The following is a 21420-nucleotide window of genomic DNA, read 5'->3' as shown; positions in this document are numbered from 1 at the left end:
CTGTAACCTACTACAGCCAAGCAGCTTCAAGACCTGCACCGCATCCAGTTCACAGCAAGCCGGCAGCTCGCAGGTCCTTCCTAGACAGAATTCTGCAGCCGTGCGTCACTAGGCCGAAGTCTCCGAGGTCCGGGACCTTGGTTACGCATTCACAAGTTGCCCGAGGGGCAAGCCCTGCGCTTTGCACGAAGCGCACCCTCCATTTGTGTTAAATACAGACATAGTGGAATGCTGGGAAGTTCTCCCTGAGGTCTAACCTCGGGCCATTTCCCAGAGCCGACAGAAGAGGGGACCTGAGCGGGGAGCCGAACCGCGACGCCTGCCACCAGTGGCCACCAGGTGTCGCCGCGGCGTCCCCGGAGCGGGAGGGCGGAGCGGCCGCACACCGGGAGCAGCATGTGGACGCTCGGGCGCCGCGCGTCTGCCGGCCTCCTGCCCCGCTCGGCGCCCCCGGGCTCTGCCCCGGCAGGCGCCGGAGCCCGGGGCCCGACGAGGGGCGCCCCGCTCTACGGCAGCCGGGGGCTGCGCGTCGGAACCGGAGCGACCCGCGTACCCAGCCCCGCCGTGAGTACCGCCGCCGCGCAACCGTCCGGGCCGCACGCCGGCGGAGGGAGGCCGCGCCCGCTGGGGACGCCGCGGGCACGCGCGCCCCCTCCGCCGCGGGCACGCGCGCCCCCTCCGCTCCGGCGGGGCCGCGCTCTGCCGGTGGCCGCGTGGCGGTGGAGCGCGGCAGTGGTGCGCGCTGCTCCCTGCCGGGCGCGCGGCCGCGCAGTCCGCCTTCTGTTTGCCGCGGTCACGTTTGCACCGGCCTCTGCTTTCCGGTGACAAGGGCAATGCACTGCGACTGCGGGGGGAACGCAACGCAGGGCAAGTGGCCGGGGACCCGCTCTCGGGGGTCCGTGGATGGCGCCGAGCCCGCCACGTCCCTTTGCCAGAACTTCCACCTAAGCGATGCTATATACTGTACAAGGTACTGTAACGAACATATGTATGTCCATGACGGATAATATTAGTGTGGTACATAAATATATATAAATAGAACAAAGCGATACACAGACCAGCATAATAGTCTGGCGTAGTGCGTACATACAATACTAGAGCGATGTTTCCAAGCATGGGCTGTTATGAACGAAACGCTCCCTTCGAGCGAGATGGAAACGTCCAGGCTGTGGAGCACAAGAGCTAGAGAAGCGAGGCTTTTGGAAAATGACCCGGCCTGCGCTCCCAAGTTCCGGCTCGATTCAGCAGAGCTGTGTGACCTCGGGGGACCTGGAACCTCCCCGAGGCATGGCTTCCTTTTCGGTCAAGAGATGAAAGGGTTCCGCCCATTTTGCCCAGCTGTCGTGAGGATTACATTGGGTTAACGGAACAGAAAGTCTTGAGCCCTGGAAGTTAATTCCCTTTTCTTCCCTTGGGGGCAGCAAAGAAGCATCTGACCCTCTCGCTCCAAGACCTCAAAGGACGAAGCCCAAAGAATGGCTGTGGGGTTGAGGAAGACTCACAGCGGGGGTGGACGCGATGTTTAATCAGGGTCTTTCGATTTTATTTATTTATTTGAGAAAAGAGAGCACAGGTGGGGGAGCAGAGGGAGAAGCAGGCTCCCCGCTGAGCAGGGAGCCGGTAATGGGGCTCCATCCCAGAACCCTGGGATCATGACCTGAACTGAAGGCAGAGGGTTAACCGACTGAGCCACCCAGGCCCCCCTAACCAGGGTCTTGAAGGTGACAAGGGAGCAGGGAAGGGCATTCCCGAAGGAGAGACAGGCCTGGGTCGGGAAGGCAGATGGATATGGACGCTGAGTGGCTGGTCTGCTGGACACACTGTGCGTGAGGAAGGAGGCAGACAAAATCCAACCCAAATTGCCTGTGGAGCTCTGGAAGTTGGACTTTGGACTTGAACTTCCCACCGCCCTGTTATTTGTCCGTGTTTGAAGAGAAGTTAGGATTGGTTGCCAACACTCAAAGCTGGGACCTTGATACTGGCCCCCCCTTCTTGGGAAATATAGGCAGCTATGGCCGTCCTGGCACCATGATGTCCCAGTGCAGAACAGAGACAGAGACACTTATTACCCCTCTCCTGTGCTTCTCCCACCTGGAGCTGCCCTGGCTTGCACTCTGACCCCTGCTGGTGTGGGCCGTGAGTTGCCCGCAGTTTGTAATTTAGGACAGTGACAAGATAGGGCATGGTCTTTGGGATGGTACCTAGTGGCTGTTAAGGACTGTTGACTCAGAAGCATGCCCAACTTAGAGCTGCCACCCAGGAGGTGGGCACTGGACACACACTGGGATTAGGGGTCTTGGGAGGTTTGGACGTAGTTAACAACATGGGTCACCCGTTGGGCCTCCTCTACCATAGTAAATTAATCAGGTTTGTTGAACTTTGTAACACAGTTCCCTCACACATCTCCAGTATTTGCGGAACTTGGTGGATGACAATGGCAACTGGGACCACTATGTTTAATTTTTTCAAGCCCTTACCTGTCCTCAGGTTGACCCCCAAGGTCCCTGCACTCCAGATCTCAATCAGGACCTGAGTTCATTGTGGGGGCCTCTTCCCCACCCTTATTTTCTCTACCGTGTATTCTTACTTCTACAGCAATATCCAAGAGAAATAGAATTGGAGCTGCATATGTAATTCTAAATTTTCTAGTAGCTAAATTGAAAAAGTAAAAAGCAGGTAAAATTAATTTCAACACCACAGAGGGCGCCTGGCTGGCTCAGTTGGTAGAGCATGTGACTTGCGATCTCAGGGTCATGAGTTCAAGCCCCATGTTGGGCCTAGAGCTTAGTTTAAAAAAAAATTCAACAGTACATTTAGGTAATCTAGTTTTTCTTTTTTTTAAGATTTTGTTTATTTATTTGACAGAGAGAGACACAGCGAGAAAGGGAACACAAGCCGGGGAGTGGGAGAGGGAGAAGCAGGCTCTCCACTGAGCAGGGAGCCCAATGCAGGACTCGATCCCAGGACCCTGGGATGACCTGAGCCGAAGGCAGACGCTTAACCGACTGAACCACCCAGGCATCCCGGTAATCTAGTTTTTCAAAATATTATCATCTCAACATGTAATCAGTACTGAAAAATCATTGAGATATCTAACAGTCTTCCAAATCCAGTGTATATTTCCCCCATCAGCACATGTCAGCTCAGATGTTAAACTGAACTTGTGGAAATGCTTGATTTCTATTTTATAAAATTCGCAATTGAAAAAACAAATTCACGGGACGCCTGGGTGGCTCAGTCGGTTAAACATCTGCCTTCGGCTCAGGTCATGATCCCAGGGTCCTGGGATCGAGTCCTGCATTGGGCTCCCTGCTCATCGGGGAGTCTGCTCCCTCTGCCTGCCGCTCCCCCTGCTTGTGCTCTCTCTCTCTGACAAATACATCTTAAAAAAAAAATCTGTACTGTTTAAACACTAATGACACACTTCCACATCCTCACCACCAGAGTGAGAGACTGAATATGACCTGTCCCCTGGAGGGCTCTGGTGCTCTCCCGATTACCGCTGGGCCTCCCTGAGGGGAATCTGCTCTCCTGAATTCGGTCGGGCATCCCCTCCTTTTCCTAGAGTGTCACCCCCATGTATGTCTCCCTAAAGCGTGTGCTGTTGATAGAAAAAAATTTTGCTGTATTTATTGTGCTGTGACTTGTCCCTTGTGCTCAGTGTTGTTTTTGAGGCTCATCGACACTGATGCACACAGTTGTCATTTTTTCGTTTTCTCTGCTGGGTAGTATCCCATTGGGTGAGCCCATCACACTCTGTCCAGTCTCCTGGTGACATCTGTGTGACCACCATGGTGCTGGTGGCATGATGGTGCTGCTGTAGGCGTTCCTGTGCATGGACAGAGGCTCTTTGTGGCCGAATCCCTCAGAATGGCATTGCTAGGCGAGGGGCCAGCAAATATTCAACTCATTTGATGCCAAGAATGGTTGTACCCGTCCATCCCCCGCCAGCGGTGGGTGAGAACTGACTCACTCTTCCAGGCTTTGCAGCTTTGTGCTTTGCGGAGGGGACCCCTGGGGTGAGGCCTGGCCTCCCTGCCAGCCACCCAGGCCGGGCCTCACCCTCCGCCTCTCCACTATTGTTGACATGCTCCAAAACCGAAATTGACTGGACACCCTCCAGCCCTGTGTTTGGGGTATTCGTGTCCTCCTGTCTAATGTTCATCACCAGTCTGCGTGGCGGGTACCATGACCCCTGCCTTCGGGGGCTCGGAAAGGGTGAGCAGGTACCCAGGGAACGTTAGCTTGGGGGAGAACAGGTAAGAGACCAGCAACTTTGGCAGCAGTTCCTTTGATGATTAAAAACAGCCGGATGTAGACTTCTACTTCTGGCTATGAGTAACTTGCATTAGCACAAACCTCCCACCAAGAAGAGCCATCCAAGATATAAAAGTCAAAACCAAAAACGAAACAGGAAAAAGGCTATGCGAAGGTGTCAGACAACGACAACTAGGATTTGAGAGGCCAGGATCCTGGAGGGGAGGGAAACTCTGAGCCCCTAGTTCTCGAACTTCCCTTCCATGTCTGAAACCCTGTACGATTCCCAGGTGTGTGATTCTTATCCTTTGTGGCCCAGACCCTGGGGCCAGAGGGTGTGGGTTCAGATCTCTGCTCCTCCACGTATCGAGTGATTTGCTCCGGTTCCTCATTATAGAATACAAATACAGCCTATCCTCATGTTTCATGGATCCTGGACTTGTGAATTCACCTACTCAGTAAAATTTATCTGTAACCCCAAAATCAATACCCAGGGTGGATTTCGTGGTCACTCTGGGACACACACACAGCAGCAAAAACTTAGAGTTGCCCCATGCTTGCGTGTTCCCACCGAGGTCAAACAAGGTGACACTCTGTCTTCTTCTCTCGGTTCCCACGGGGTCAAGTGTCCTTTCCACCATCTAGTTAGTGGCACGTTGTTTGCATTTTTGTGTTTTTGGTTGGTGATTTTACTATTTCAAATGGCCCTGGAGCATAGGGCTGGAGTACTGTCTAGCATTCTAAGTGTGAGAAGGCTTAGGGCCTTACGGACAAAACACGTGTGTTAGATCAGCCTCGTTCCAGCCTCAGTAATGGTGCTGTTGGCCCCGAGCTCAGTGTTCATGTATCAGCAATGTGTATTAAACAAGATGTCTTTAAGCAGAAACGCATGTAAACGAGGTTATGTATGGATCAGCTGGTCACATGTGACCTGAAGCCTGCAGGAACCTAAGCCTGTATTTCCCGTAGGAGCATTTCACTAACCTCCTGTTCGTGGTGACTTTATAGAACAAACTGTCATAAGGAACCACTATAATAAGAGTACTTGCTTCACAGACTTGTAATGAGGACTAACCACATCCATTTCTATCAAGACTGAGAGCTACAACACCCAGCAGATAGGGAACACTCTAGAATGTGCAGTAGCAATAACTGGTTATCATGCTGGCTCTCTTCTCTTTCGGAGCCAACCTTTTAAAATCACACCCTCTGTGCTCTGCACCCCTGTTTCCCCCTTTTCTGCTCATTTCTCAGCCCCGTGGCCTCTGCCTTCTCCTTTCTGAGCCTGCCAAGGGCACCGATGGCTCAAGAGAACAGCGGCCTCTGAGCCCTGCTCCAGAGTGACCTTTGGAGAAGGTGAATCTTACTACCAACCCCTTCCAGCCGTTGGGTGCCTTCCCAGGATGAAGTCCAGCTGAGAGCCTTCACAAGGCCCCATGGCCACCTCTCCATCCTCTCCCCTGACATCTCCACTCTGATGTACCACTTTTCTCTCCTTTTACAGGCTCCGTCCCCTCCCTCACTGGGGCAGGTCCCTCAGCCAGGCTCCCCTCGGTGTTTGTCACTGTCCTCTGGTCATGTCATCTGTCTCTCCAGCGGGCCAGTAGACGAGCGCCTGGACCCTCTTCCAGTTATGTGTTGGAGGAAATCAACAGGTCACATTATCTCCCACAGGTCATGTTAATGAAACCTGTCCATCTGCAGTCCGATCCTCTCTTCTGGACATCAGCAGACATCTGCCTCTTGCTGTTCATTGTTGCTTGCATTAGTCAAATTCCAGGAGCTTTGCTGATGCTTCCACGCGCCTGGCCTGTGCTAAACACCGCAGAATAGCCTGGAGCAGTGCTCCCCATAGAGCTTCCCGTGATGGTGACTCCGTTCTATGTGCCACTGACCACATGAGGCCACAGGACACTTGAAACGTGGCCTTCCAGAACATGGGAGTCCTGGAAGTGGTGCTTGTCCCTCACTCAAATTTTAGTGGGAAGTGATGGGAAGTGACAATAAATTTAAAATGTAAAGAGCTGCCTGTGGCTCGGGGCTATTATATCAGACAGCACAGGCTTAGAGAGAGCCCGAGAGAATGAACACAAGGTAATGCATTAAAATGAGGTGAAAACATCCCAGAAACACCCCTGGAAAAATTTAACGTGGTTTATTCCCGAATGAAGAAGTGGTGCTATTTAAACCGTGAGTTCAGGGACCGTAATGCACTGAGAAATGGTAATGTTCTTCTTCACTTTGGCTTTTAGAGTCTGAGCCTCCACCGCCTCGATCAGATCGTGAATGTCAAAAAGCAGAGCGTCTGTTTGATGAATATGAGGACAGCGGGAACTTTGGGCGACCCTGGGTAAGATAAAGCCCGTTCCACGCCAGAGAGCCCTTCTCCCTCCTCCCTCCTTCTCTCTCTCAATACACAACATGTGCATACCTGCTCATACTTCTATTAGCTTTTATTTTTTAAAGATTTTATTTATTTATTTGGGAGAGAGAGCAAGCATAAGCTTCAGGGAGAGGGAGAAGCAGGCTTCCCGCAGAGCAGGGAGCCCGATGCAGGGCTTGATCCCAGGACCCTGAGATCATGTCCTGAGCCGAAGGCAGACGCTTAACGACTGAGCCACCCAGGCGTCACTTCTATTAGCTTTTTAAAATTTTTTTTCCTTTTCTCTTACCGGTTTAAAAAAAGAAAAAAGCCCATCCCATCCAAAACCTGTCTTCTCCCTTAGCAGAAGCACTCATAAGCATCATTCCGTATCAACAACTATCTACCACATTATTTTATTTATTTATTTATTTATTTATTTTTAAGTAGACTTCTGCCCCAGTGTGGAACCCAACACAGGGCTTGAACTCACGACCCTGAGATCAAGCCCTGGGCTGAAATCAAGAGTCGGACGCTTCACCGACTGAGCCACCCAGGCGCCCCTCTGCCACATTATTTTAAATAAAATAATATTAAACTTGATGGATGTACCACAGTTCATTTAACCCGTTCCCTACTGCTGGACATTGGGTCGTTTCCAGAGTTCTGTTGTTACTCTCTTCGATGACCTAGCAGTTCGGGTCGGCCAAGCCTCTGTGACAGACAGGCCCCCAACTGTGATAGCTCAAGCCAGCAGTGGTTTGCGTCCCTGTGTTCCAACAATCCAGGGTGGGCGTGCCTCTGGGCAGGGATTCAGGCACCCAGGGTCCTTCCACCTATCACTTGTCCGTACCTTACTGTCCTCTACACGGTAGAAGCCAGGTCACCCTGCCCGGGTTCCATTCCACAGAAAGGGGCAAGAGCATGACGTCTTGGAAGAGGCACTTGTCCCTCACTCAGATTTTAGTGGGAGGGACTGGGCCACATGACCCCAACGGACCCCAGGGGATGCTGGGAAATAGAGCCTGGTGGGCGCCCTGGAAGGAAGCAGTGGGTTCTGGTGCAGAGCTCCCCAGCGTTGCCAGTCTGATGTCTCCATGGACCCTCCTTCCACACGCACACACAGCACATTAGCCCCTAACCCCAAGGCTGCCACCACAGGCCCTCTCATCAGGTCTGTCATCCACTTCAAAGGCCAAGATTTCCAGGTGACACGCCGTCCTCTCTCGAGGTCTAGGATCGGCTTCTCTGGCCGTGATACACACGTGTACAAGCGTGCACGCACACACACACACATACACACACACCCAATGGAGAGGGGTTGCTTCACTTTTGGGCCAACTCCTGATGTCATCTGTCTCTTTCATTTTAACCATTCTGGTGGTATCTCATTGTGATTTTTTAATGTACTTTCCTGAAGATTAATAAAGCTATACCCCTTGTTATGTGTCCACTGGCCATTTGGATATGTTTTTTAAAATGGTATCTGTTCGGGGCGCCTGGGTGGCTCAGTTGGTTAAGCGACTGCCTTCGGCTCAGGTCATGATCCTGGAGTCCCAGGATCGAGTCCCGCATCGGGCTCCCTGCTCGGCAGGGAGTCTGTTTCTCCCTCTGACCCTCCTCCCTCTCATGCTCTCTATTTCATTCTCTCTCAAATAAATAAATAAAATCTTTAAAAAAAATAAAATAAATAAAATAAAATAAAATAAAATGGTATCTGTTCAAGTATTTTACCCATTTTTTCTATTGGGTTTTCTTTTTCTTTTGACTTGTAGTTTTTTGTTTGTTTTTTTTTTAGTTCTTTATATATTCTGGAAATAAGCCCTTTTTCAGATACATGTAATGCAAGTATTTTCTCCCACTTTGTGGTTTGCCCAACATAATTTTAATCATAATACAAGCAATTTTAATAAGCATAATGTCCAGCTGAAGGGGTCAGGTTGAATAAATAATATAAAATAAAATACCAGGAGTATCCGTATGTGCTAATATGGAACAATTTCCAGGATATGTTAAATAAAAACTGCAAGGTGCTTCAATTTCTATATTAAAAAGAATATAAAATTGTGGATGGATATAGAAGAGACTGTTATTCATAGTTGACTCTGCGGATGGGGGCTGCTTATTTGGGAAGAAAGTTTCTTTACAAACTTTTTTTTTTTAAGATTTATTTATTTATTATTATTATTTGACAGAGAGAGTGTGCATAAGCAGGGGGAGAAGGAGAAGCAGACTCCCCACTAAGCAGGGAGCCCAACGGACCATCCCAGGACCTCAGGATCATGACCTAAGCTGAAGGCAGAGGCTCAACCGACTGAGCCACCCAGGCACCCCTGTATAAACTTTCATGCTGCTTAAATTTTTTCTCTGTACATGGTAGCTATTTCCCATGAATTTTTTAAGTAAAAAACCTATGTGTCGGGGGGCCTGGTTGGCTCAGTCTGTGGAGCATGCGACTCTTGATCTGTGGGTCGTGAGTTCAAGCCCCACATTGGGTGTATTTACTAAAAATAAATTAAATAAGTAAATAAATAGATGTGTGGGTTTGACGTTAATGAAATGGAGCAGTTTGGTAAACGTGTGTTTTGGGGGTTTTTATGTTTCCCCTGCAGCTCTCTGGATGAGACCACCTATGAAAGACTGGCGGAGAAGACACTGGACTCCTTAGCAGAGTTTTTCGAAGACCTCGCAGACAAGCCTTACACATTCGAAGACTATGATGTCTCATTTGGGGTACCTTTTTGCTTATTTTCATTTTTTTCTGTTTCCTCCCTAAGAATTCTAGCTCACTAAGGCAAAGAATTCCCCTCCAGTGGAGTTAAGCATCCAGCAGCTTGCGGTTACGGGTGGGACCCAAAGACTGGCACGTTGGTGTTCCAGCCCTGCCCCGCCAGGCTTGTGACCTTGGGCAAGTCATGGCCTTTGTGAGCCCCATTTCTGCTTAAAAATATAGGTTCTCAAGCACCACTCAGTACTCGTGAAGGTAAATCAGGGAGGGACCCAGACCTGTGTTTGTCTAGCAGGATGACTCTCCTGGCGGCATGGGGAGGCCTGAACCACTCCTCCTTAAGCAGGGTGTGTTCAGAGCACACAGACATGGGCCCCACTTCTGGGAGATTCTGAGATTCTGATCAGCAGGTCGGGGTGTACTATCAGGAAACATATTTTTGAAAAGCTCACCTGGGATTCTAATGTGCCCCCTGGGTCCCACCCCTAGAGATTTTTCTTTAGTTCGTCTGGGAGCATGTCCCAGGCAGGACAGGGGAGTTAATTTTTTAAGTTTTTGTAATCACTCCTCAGATGATCCTACATGCACTGGGGGGAGCCGCGGAGCCCTGAAGCCCAGGGAGTGCTGCTCTACATCAACTGGCCACCAGGTGGCAGACTTGAGTAGTGGTCCACCTTCGCCTTTAGAATGCTGTTTACGCCTTAGGGAGCTGCGGCTTTTTTGCCAGAAAATCCCCCACGGAAATTAATCCTCTTGGCGGCAATTAATTAATAGTCAGAAATGTTATGAAGTGGAATTATTAGGACAACCAGCTGTCAAGGCTAACGTGATAGAAATGCTGTTGGATATTACTGTGGACAGAGAAGGGACTCCATCAGATGGAGCAGGTAGCAGAGTCTGGAAGATTTCAAGCCTGGCTGGAAGGACAGTGAGGGACTTCGAGGTCAAATGTAAGGCAACGGGGCCAGAAAGGGTTGGATGCCTTCCAGGTGGATTCGGGGACTGCTGTGAGCATCCTCGTTCGGGGCAGGGCATTCAAAGTGTTTCTGCAGACAGCCTCAGAAGGCAAGCTGCTGGGGAACCCTTACTAACTGGCCCCCACAGCTTGACTGTCTGTGGAATGGTGGAGCCAGGGGAGTTACAGGTCTCCTCTCCCCCAGCCTCCCCACCAGGGGCTAGCTGTACTTACAGGGAAACCAAGTCTCCGGCTAAACTCGGCCATGCATACAAACATTCATTAACATGCCACAAAAACAGTCACACCACTCATTCTTGTAACATTAGTGAGAATACTTAGGGACTCAAGTATTTTTGCATGAGTGTTTCATTAGAAGCAAATGTGCCAGTGTTCTAGCAGCTGGATTCTGTTTACCCTCTGGAATCTAGCAGCAAATGCTCCTGCTCAGGGGCGCCTGGGTGGTTCAGTTGGTTGAGTGGCTGACTCTTGGTTTCGGCTCAGGTCACGATCTCAGGGTCCTGGGATTGAGCCCTGCATCGGGCTCCGCACTCAGCGAAGAGTCAGCTTGAGGATTCTCTCTCTCCCTATGCCCCTCCCCCCGTTCTCTCTCTTTTTCTTTCTCTCTAATAAATAAATAAATCTTCAAAAGAAAAAAGGCTCTTGCTCAGTGGTGGGTCACAGGATCTTACCGGAGTCCTCCCTGCAGAGTGTCTCTCTGACCCAGCTGCTGGGGTTTCCAGATTCTGTAACCCATTCCTGCAAAGGGAGAGGCACCTCTGTTTTTCTAGCCAGTCCATATACCTTAAGTGGTCATTCTCCTCACCAGGAAAAAATTATTTCTAACAAATCATTTACTACTTAGGAAATGCTCTAGTATAGATGTAGAAACTAAAGGCATACAATAGCTGACTCTGTTGTTGGGACTTCTGATTAAGAACTTTGAAATGCTATCTACCCTGGGGTGTGAATTCCTAATAAGAGTCTCTCAAGTGCTCGCTAACTTACACATTTCACAAATCTATTGAAACTACATTATAGGCAAGAGAATACCCGTAACACTGTTACTTGAGCTTTCTTGGGGTGCAGTCTTTCCCTGTCCCCAGGGTCCAGTTGGGCATTGCCTCCTCTGGGAAGTCCTCCTAGATGCTCCAGGCAGATAGCACGCTTACTTCCTTGCCCAGCACTCCAAGGATGAGTCTGTAGAGCACTGATCACCCCGTGTACCAGCTGTCGATTTACACATCAGCTCCCATGGTGAGACTGAGTTCCTTGGCAGCCAGGACACTGTCCACTCTTGGTATCCCAGTGCCTGAAACATTGCCAAATACATGATAGGGACTTAATAAATGTTGATTCAGTACATAAACGAAATGGGGCCCACACACACTCTCATTGATGCCACTCAGCATCATAGACGTTTTACCAGCTTGGTCCTGACCAAGTAGACAACTGACAGCAGTATTCCAGATAGACCCAAGAACATGTCTGTTCTGTTTGCTCTGTGAGCGCTCCTTGGCTGTCGTGTGGGGTGGGTAACTTGGGGGGGTCAGCGTCTGGGTCCAGGCCTCACCCGCACTGGCCCTGCCATTAGAGGGGACTGCCCACCAGAGCAGAAAGCACCTCCCATCACTAGGATCCATGGAGTCGGCTGCACTTGACCGGCAAAATCTGACCAGGACCGGGAGAAGGACTGTGCTGTCTGAGGGGTTACCTTCGTTTTTCCCCCAGTGGAGCCCTGGCCTCTTTGACTTTTTGATGAGAATCTGCTGTCATGTTCTTTACTCACTAAGCTGTCAGCATATCAGTGCCATAAAGCAGAGGTTCCTTAACCTTTCCTGGACCTTCTTCCAAGAAAACCTTCCCCATACACCTGTGTGTACAATTTCAGCTTCAGGCCGGGACAGTCTGCAGACCCCTGAAGACCACCTCTGGGTCCCAGGTTACAGACACTTGCTCAGAGGCAGCATTTTATTGGATATGGAGACAAAGCATCTAGCCTATCATCCTGGATTTGTATTTTCTGTCCAAGAGTCTGTAAGTGAATTATCTTAACTTCTGTGAGTGCCAGGTTCTTCAGCTGAGAAGTGGGTGACATCCCTCTACTTCTCCGAATTTCCATTAGGATTAAATTGGAAAAGGGCTTCACATTCATTATTCTTACTCCTTAAGAGGGGTATCTCTTTTTGGAGTGTGGGAAGCCACATATACCTGAACTCGCCTGACTCAACATGCCATCCCATGGGTGTCTATTTCTACAAAACAAGCTAGTGACAACAGAAATTGCTCCTTTTGCTCCCGAGTGTGTAGGGCTGATACTGAGTGGCGGGAATAAGCCTCTACCACGCTGTGGACAGGGGCTGTTCTGACTGGTTAGTGCCCCTGTCCGCAGCTGCTGACGATTTTGACTCTCTCCCCTCCCTTTAATTTTTAAAAATTAAAAGAAGGGGGAGGGGCAGAGGGAAGGAGGCAGAGAGAGAATCCTAAGCAGGCCCCATGCCTAGCACAGAGCGTGATGACACGGTGGCTCGATCTCACGACCCTGAGATCATGACCTGAGCTGAAATAGAGTCGGACGCTTAACCCACTGTGCCCTCAGGCACCTCAAGACACTTTTAAGTAAACGAAAGGTGGTAGTCCCACCAAAATAGTAAGGGTGGATTTCAAGGAAAAAAATTGATTTCTTTTAAGGATTTTATTTATTTATTTATTTATTTGAGAAGGGGAGAGAGAGAGCACAAGCAGGGGGAGAGGCAGAGGGAGAGGGAGAAGCAGGCTCCCCGCAGAGCAGGGAGCCCAACTTGGGACTCGATCCCAGGACCCCAGGACCATGACCTGAGCTGAAGGCAGACGCCCAACGACTGAGCCACCGAGGCACCCCTCTTTGTTTTCTTTTTAATCAGAAAAAAATGTTACTGGGGCGCCTGGGTGGCTCAGTCAGTTAAGCGTCTGCCTTCAGCTCAGGTCATGATCTCAGGGTCCTGGGATGGAACCCCACATCGGGCTCCCTGCTCAGTGGGGAGCCTGCTTCTCCCTCTGCCTCTACTCCTCCCCCTGCTTGTGCTCGCTCTCACTCACTCTCTCAAGAATAGATAAGATCTTTTTCTTTCTCTCAAATAAATAAATTTTTTTTTTAAAAGTATAACCCAATAGAGTTCTCTCTTGCCTGTCAGTTATATTACTATTATTATGTATTATTATTATCACTGCCATTTACCTTTTCAGTAGCTGTTTGTGTTTGCAAACCAAACACAAAGTGTTCTAAGAAACATCGGGGCCTCTTGATCGGACAGGGGCTCTAGAAGGCCAGAGAAAGGCAGTGGTGTGTCTCCGTGGCTTATGCCGGGGGTGGGGAACAGCGAGGGGCTGCCTCCTGCACGCCAGCTCCACTAAAGGGACTGAGCTGTGTGGTTGCTTCTATAATATTCTGCACATGCTAAAGAAACCTCAGACCTTGGAAGTAAAGGGCTCCTTTGTTGAAAGAGTGTTTTCAAATTTAAATGAGCATTTATTGAGCAAAGGTGGACCAACCAGGCTTTTAGAGAATTCAGGGCTCTTTAGGGGAAAATAAAGCCCTTGAGAGCAGTTTGTGAGATGTGTGGGAAGGGTCTGAGGATAAAACCTGTCTGGAGGGGCGCCTGGGTGGCTCAGTTGGTTAAGCGACTGCCTTCGGCTCAGGTCATGATCCTGGAGTCCCGGGATCGAGTCCCGCATCGGGCTCCCTGCTCAGCGGGGAGTCTGCTTCTCCCTCTGACCCTCCCCCCTCTCATGTGCTTGCTCTCTCTCATTCTCTCTGTCTCAAATAAATAAATAAAATCTTAAAAAAAAAAAAATATTTAAAAACAAAAAAACCCAAAAAAACCTGTCTGGAGTGCGGGCCTTCTACCAGCAGAGCTGGCTCTATGGCTCTTCTAAGACCAGCAAAGCCGGTGGTTTGACCGCTTCCTTCTCTTTGCCCTTTTTTCGTTGTTTTGGTAATGAACGTGCCCTGTCTGATGTTTGGGCTGACGTGGGACTCCAGTAGAGCCGGGGTCTGCGTTTTTTCACATCCTTTTGTGCGTTCTGGCTGGGCTTTGAGGGAACTGCGGCAGCGGGCAGGATGCGCAGCCTCCCGTTGGCCGGCTTTCACTCCTCAGACAAGCCACTGCTGTCTTTTCACCTCGAGACGGGAATAATGAGAGTTCTCCCCTCGCCAGCCTCCCAGGGAGTGAGGGAGAGCACTACGAGGTCTAAGTATTATCGTGATTAGTCATAGTCTGACTCAGAGCCGTGTGCTTTCTGCGTGATCTGCCGTGTCTAACACGAAAGGCGCTTCTTCGCGGTGTGTCTTGTGTACCAACGTCGAGATAGGAAGCAATTTAGCAATTGTGACAAAGTGATAACTTTGTCTTGTTCTCTCTTCCTCGTGCTTTTGCCACCTGATCCGCCAGAGTGGTGTTTTAACAGTTAAACTGGGTGGAGATCTAGGAACCTACGTGATCAACAAGCAGACCCCAAACAAGCAGATCTGGTTATCTTCGCCCTCCAGGTATGTCCAGAAGTCCCCATCTGTCCTTGTCCAGCTCGTGGGAGGGGTGGCGCTATGGACCCTTTACAAGGAAGGTCACCTCGTGGGTGGCTGTCTATGAGCACACCTGATGCTTCACACTCACCCCATCCTCGTAGGACAGTTAACCCTGCTTTAGGAACTTCGGTCTACCAGTAATCCGGCTGCTGTAGGCAGATACTGGGATGTAGATCGGAAGCAAAAAGTTTATAACTTTTCAGAACCTGGCCTGGACAGTTTCTCTCTATGAAATCATTGCCCTGCCTTTTAAAAAGCCACTTTTGATGCTGCGGCCTCAGAACGATTTGCACTTTGTCTTCAAAGCAGGTTAAAGTTTGGCCTCTAGTTTGTTTTGAGCATCCCGCTAAAGGTTGGTTGAGTTCCCTCTGTGAAATTGGGCTGCCTGCCCTGTGGAGGGGGGAGAGCCTCTTAAGCTGGGACTCCAGGGCATTGAATCCCTCCTGTGTTGATCACTGATGTGCTTTCAGTCTTGTGGAATAAATGATTTGTTGGAGGCCGCCTGCGCTGCATCTCAAGGCCTGAGAACGTGCAGGGAGAGAGGGCCCCTCATCGGCCTGCATCTGTTGGGGTCATTATAAGGGAGTTTTAGAGAGACACTCACAAAAAGCTCTCAGACCAGCCTTCCTGGGTCACTCGTTACTTCCAAAGACAACATACTGACTGTGCATTGGGAAAGGCCCAAATATAACCAGCATGCAGTTCTTTGAAAGCCCAATGGTATTTACATTAAAAAAAAAAAATTAGGGGCGCCTGGGTGGCTCAGTCGTTAGGCGTCTGCCTTCGGCTCGGGTCATGATCCCGGGGTCCTGGGATCGAGTCCCACATCGGGCTCCCTGCTCGGCGGGAAGCCTGCTTCTCCCTCTCCCACTCCCCCTGCTTGTGTTCCCTCTCTCGCTGTGTCTCTCTCTGTCAAATAAATAAAATCTTTAAAAAAAAAAAAAATTATAGGGGCGCCTGGGTGGCTCAGTCAGTTAACCATCCAACTCTTGATTTGGGCTCAGGTCATGATCTCCATAGTGAGATCGAGCCCGGAGTCCTCTCTGCACTCAGCAGGGAGTCTGCTTGAGATTTTTTTCTCTCCTCCCTCTGTCCCACCCCTGATGCGCACGCTCTCTCTCAAATAAATAAATAAATCTAAAAAACATAAATTATAACTCTTCTTCTGCCCCAATGTTCACATCATTTTTAGGCAGTTAATATTTTACTGTTTATCATGCCATGGTGTGTAATTATTTGTTCAAAATAAGTAAAGCGTTATGCTTCCTTTGCCCCAACTTCATCTAGGAAGTATGTTATAATTCAACAAACAACTCCAGAAATCACCCATTTCTAGCAAGACCCTTATAGATTGCATTGCTTTTTTAGACCCAATTAATTTGAACTTGGGTGTTTTATCCTATGCGGGCCAATTAGCCTGTTCTCTTTGGCCTCAAACAGTTGTCCCATCCCTAACCAGAGCCATGCATGAGGACTGTACATTCTTATCCTTTACCTCTGTGGGAACCATATGAGAAACTGCATGGATCAGTTCAAACCCAGCCATCACCTTTGGGGATTGGTGGCTGTATAAATATCAGGCAGGGCACCAGAACCATCTATCATGGTTCCACTGAAGGAATTCCCTGTCATATCTGGAGACCAAAAAAGTCCGTATCGTGTTTGGACACCCCTACCAGCAATATGATCCTACCCCAGGCTTGTTCAGTCTGTAATTCATGATGGGAATCTGGAAAGAAAATCTGCTAAGCAGCCATTTACTATCACAGATACTGTGTTCCTCAAGAAAAAAATTTATTTTCCACTCAACTTCTCACATCCAAAATAATCTTTCATAGGACTGCATTGCTTTTTCTTTTTAAAGATTTTATTTATTTACTTGTCAGAGAGAGAGCACAAGCAGGGGAAGTAGCAGGCAGAGGGAGAAGCAGGCTTCCCGCTGAGCAAGGAGCCCGACCTGGGACTCGATCCCATGACCCTGAGATCATGACCTGAGCCAAAGGCAGACGCTTAACCAACTGAGCCAGCCAGACGTCCCAAGAAAAATTATATTAAGAGGGGCGCCTGGGTGGCTCAGTTGGTTAAGCGACTGCCTTCAGCTCAGGTCATGATCCTAGAGTCCCGGGATCGAGTTCCGCATCGGGCTCCCTGCTCGGCAGGGAGTCTGCTTCTCCCTCTGACCCTCCTCCCTCTCATGCTCTCTGTCTCTCATTCTCTGTCTCAAATAAATAAATAAAATCTTTAAAAAAAAAATTATATTAAGAAAAAAAAAATAGTATGGGTGATTGCCAGGAGCCAGGGAGAGGAGAGGGTGGAGACTAACTGCTCAATGGGCACAGAGTTCCCTTTTGGGGTGATGAAGTGTTTTGGTAGAGAGAGGTAGTGGTTGCACTTGTTATGAATGTACTAAAATAGTAATAATAATATAGGTAAGGGACAAATCATGTGAGTAGTACACGAATGGCCATCATTTTAACAACCCTGCTCTGACATAGCAGGTACCCTCTGTGAGTTCGGGAAAGTGAAAGCTTAGAATGTGCTTTACAGAGACTCATCGAGAGGGTTCAGATGTTTTCAGGTCTTGAGAATTGTTCTGTCAGATTGTTGCAGGGGATAAACTGGGTACTTGTTCTTACATAGAAAGACCTGAGACAAGAAGTCAAATGGACGCCTTGTTAAATTGACTTTCTGGACCTCTCTTCCGGTCAGTTTCTTGGTGGTGGCATTGTGGAGTCAGCATTTACTACCTGTCCTCAAGGGCTGTCCTCGTGGACTTCCTAAGTATTTATTTTGTCTTGCAGCGGGCCCAAGCGCTACGACTGGACAGGGAAGAACTGGGTGTACGCGCACGACGGCATGTCCCTCCACGAGCTGCTGGCCATGGAGCTGACTAAAGCCTTAAGAACCAAACTGGACTTATCTTCTCTGGCCTATTCCGGAAAAGGCGCTTGATGCCCAGCCCAATCCCAAAGACATGAACAGCTCTAAAGCCCAGACCCCCGCTCCGTCCTGCAGCTGTGTGTCTGGTCTGTTCCATTCCCACTTTGGAGGACAGTTGCATGGCGTGTAAGGAAGAGCTCTGTGAAAGAGCATGTTGCCTCCCACCCTCCCCCAAGTTCGGATTTGTAATTTCCGTAGTGTTTTTGGATTTATTGTCTTGATTTCCTCCCTCACAGGATATCCCTTCTCTTTTATAATGTCCCTATACTCATACATTTATATGTAACCTTACAACAAAGGAAAATAAGAAGGAAAAATTCAGGAGGAGAAATGACTTGATTTCACTCTTTGTCCTTTGAAGGACTTAACTGCCTAAAACCACATGAAGAGGGCTGGCCGACCTCCCCTTTCTGTCCCCAAATAAGACTCATTAAAGAGTTGCCTATAAATGTTGCCACGCCTCTTGAAAATGTCCACATTCCTAAGCCCTTTATTATGGAAGTGTCAGTGACATTCAGGAATTCTCAAACCAAAGATCATTCTCTGTCTGCATTCGTGTCTGCCAGGCTGTGAACTGCACGAGACTCACAGAGACGTGATGTTTCTTACAGAGACGTGATGTTTCTTCCAGAGACGTATATAGGGACATATGCACACATTTCATTTCATTGTGTGTGTGTGTATTTTTTTTTAAGTGAAGCATCCGCATAGATTCAGCTGCTGCAGCACAAGTCTGAGAATGCAAAAACTCTCCCAAAGAAAAGGGGGAAAAGGGCCATCTTCATAAGTTCGTGGATGTAGTGTAATAAACTAGGTCACGGGGCTGAGGGGGTGCTTTGCAAATTGTGAAGGACCACATAAATGAAAAGATGTTCATGTTAATGAAAAGAACCCTGGTCCTTCACTTGGCTCAGTGCAACCTTTTCTTACTAAAGAGAGATTTCTCAGTAACGAGGCTACGCAGACATGCAGCATCTCCGTTCTCTATCTCTGGGCGAGTTTCACAAACTCCCTGCACCTGTTTCCCCACGTGTTAAATGAGAGGGTGGAACTGAGAGAATATAGTGGATTCCCAGCCCAGACATTCAGTGATCCTGTCAGGCCAACTTAACAGGCTGGTTTTAATTCCTTCTGGTAGATGAGGGGATGACCAAGAACAATTTTCTTAAGCTATAGCATAAATACATGGTTATTGGTATCATTCCACTTGAATTTCAGTTGAATTTATGTTCAAATAGTACCCATCTTACGTGTCTTTACTGTGCTGAACTTGTGCTGTGGACTGAATGCCTATGTCCCCCCCAAATTCTTATGGCGAATCCTAACTCATGGAGTTAGGAGGTGGGGCCTCTGGGAGGGGTTGGGTCATGAGGACAGAGCCTCAAGACTGGAATTAGTGCCCTTATAAAAGAGACCCCAGAGAGCTCCTCGCCCCTCCCACCATGTGAGGACACAGTGAAGACAGCCGTCTGTGTCCCAGGAAGCGGAACATCACCAGACCCTGAATGTGCTGAGGCCTTGACCTTGGGCTTCCCAGCCCCCAGAACTGTGGGAAATAAATTTTTGTTGTTTATAAGCTATCCAGTCTATGGTATTCTGTTACAGCAGCCCAAACGGACTAAGACAGCCTGCCACACCATAGGACCTCATCTTATTTTATCTTTTAAGATTTTTTAATTTATTTGAGAGAGAGTGAGTGAGAGAGAGAGAGAGAGAGAGACCATAGTGGGGGAAGGGCAGTGGGCAGAGGCAGCTGGAGAGGGAGAGACTCTCCAGCAGACTCCTCGCTGAGCACAGAGCCTTCCTCAGGACTCCGGGCTCATGACCTGAGCTGAAGGCCGACACTTAAACGACTAAGCCACCCAGGTGCCCCCATAGGACCTCATTTAATCTTTACTGATCTGCATCTTACACATGAAGAAACCAAGGCTCAGGAACATTAAAACCCCTCCAGAGTTATGCTCCTGTTCTGTTATGTTCTTACTAAAGAAAGATTTATTAGTGACAAGTTTATGCAAATGTGTAGCAAAGGCTTTTGCCGTGGGTGAACAAAAACCACATTTCATTATGGGAAAAAACCTCTTAAAAGAAAAATGTAAACAAACGCTAAATGGTTATATAAAATATTTCCTTTCTTAAAAAAAATTTAAAAATTCCTTTCTCCAAAAGTAAAATTATTTGTTAGTGTGGGTGGAAATCTTTAAGTGTGGTAGGTCAGTACCAGTGAAAAAATAAAATCTGTGTGTGTGTGTATGCACGTCTATCTCTTGTGATGAAAGTTTCACTATCTTGCTTACTTGGAACTCAGTTAAGGGATGCACTCACCTATCTGGGACCTAACAGAAAAGATTTAATCAGGCTGCTGTAACAGGAGAATGTAAGTTAGATCTGTGCTCTTAACGCTTCCCTTGTAGTCTAGCTTTTCAGGCCTATTTACTTTTACTTTACATACAATGCTAACTAGTTTAATTATTTCCTTTCTAAGGCCCTGGGAAATTCCCATTTGAACCATAAGAACAGCCACCCAGGGAGGAATAAAAATCATTCTCTGGGGACACCTGGGTGGCTCAGTCAGTTGAGCATCTGCCTTTGCCTCAGGTCATGATCCCAGGCTCCTGGGATCAAGTCCTGCATCGGGCTCCTTGCTGATCAGAGAGCCTGCTTCTCTTTCTACCTTTGCCGCCGCTATCCCTGTTTGTGCTCTCTCTCTCTCTGACATGGAAAGATAAAAATCTTAAAAAAAAAAAAATCATTCTCTGACTAGCAAATGAAAAGCATCACAGTGTGGGGCCAGAAGCCTCCCACAACTTAGACCCCAGGAGCACATTTATGGTGTCACCCACATTAAGGATGAGTTTTCAGGAAAACGTTGAAAATGTTCAGTATTACATGTTAGAGTATTACATGTCAAAGGAGGCAAGAAAATATGTGATTTAATTTCAGAAAGCTTTCTATGATGTTTAGCTTCCTGAGTGGATAGAACCCCGGCCACTTGAAAATATAACTACCCAGGGCACCTGGGTGGCTCAGTCGGTTAAATGTCTGCCTTTGGCTCAGGTCAGGATCCTGGGATCCTGGAATCGAGTACCACATCAGGCTCCCTGCTCGTTGGGGGAGCCTGTTTCTCCCACTCATGCTCTCTCTCTCACTCTCTCTCAAATAAATAAAAATCTTTATTAAAAAAAAAAGAAAATATAACTACCCAAAAGGGCTTATTTACCTTTCTCTGAGGATACAGAGAAGCACTCAGGTATGTAAAAGAGACCCTGAGTTTTGTTTTTTTTTAAAGATTTTATTTATTTATTTGACACAGAGAGAGAGAGAGTGAGAGAATGAGAGATCACAAGCAGGGGGAGCGGCAGGCAGAGGGAGAGGGAGAAGCAGGCTCCCCGCAGAGCAAGGAGCCCGATGCGGGGCTCGATCCTAGGACTCTGGAATCATGACATGAACTGAAGGCAGTGGCTTAACCAACTGAGCCACCCAGGCACCCCGAGATTTTTTTTTTAATCAGAATTTTTTAAATGTATCCAAACTCGGGGTGCCTGGGTGGCTCAGTCGTTAGGCGTCTGCCTTCGGCTCAGGTCATGATCCCAGGGTCCTAGGATCGAGCCCCA

At 48.5% G+C, this 21420-nt stretch overlaps 1 protein-coding gene and 1 non-coding gene across 7 annotated transcripts in view; both read left to right on the top strand.

Moving 5' to 3' along the window:
* Positions 1–377: 377 nt before the first annotated feature.
* The window catches only part of TJP2 (tight junction protein 2), a 189344-nt gene continuing 168301 nt past the window's right edge, over positions 378–21420 (top strand). For 3 of the 6 annotated variants that reach the window (XM_035029082.1, XM_035029083.1, XM_035029081.1), the window contains exons 1-3: positions 378–564; positions 6510–6607; positions 9232–9352. In XM_035029082.1, coding sequence (XP_034884973.1) covers positions 397–564; positions 6510–6607; positions 9232–9352 — 387 coding nt within the window. In that variant the 5' untranslated portion in view covers positions 378–396. Of the gene's footprint in view, positions 565–704; positions 971–3005; positions 3027–6509; positions 6608–9231; positions 9353–21420 lie in introns of those variants that run through there. The other 3 variants (XM_035029084.1, XM_035029085.1, XM_035029086.1) reach the window with 3 other exon arrangements.
* On the top strand, positions 2706–2778 carry TRNAA-UGC. The gene has a single exon. It is a non-coding gene; the product is annotated as a tRNA-Ala (tRNA).

The sequence above is a fragment of the Mirounga leonina genome, unplaced genomic scaffold (assembly GCF_011800145.1).
Source record: "Mirounga leonina isolate KUSES-001 unplaced genomic scaffold, KU_Mleo_1.0 Mir_224, whole genome shotgun sequence".
NCBI classification, from domain to species: Eukaryota; Metazoa; Chordata; class Mammalia; order Carnivora; family Phocidae; genus Mirounga; species Mirounga leonina.
The sequence above is the reverse complement of the archived record's forward strand: the minus strand, read 5'-3'. Positions and strand labels throughout refer to the sequence as shown.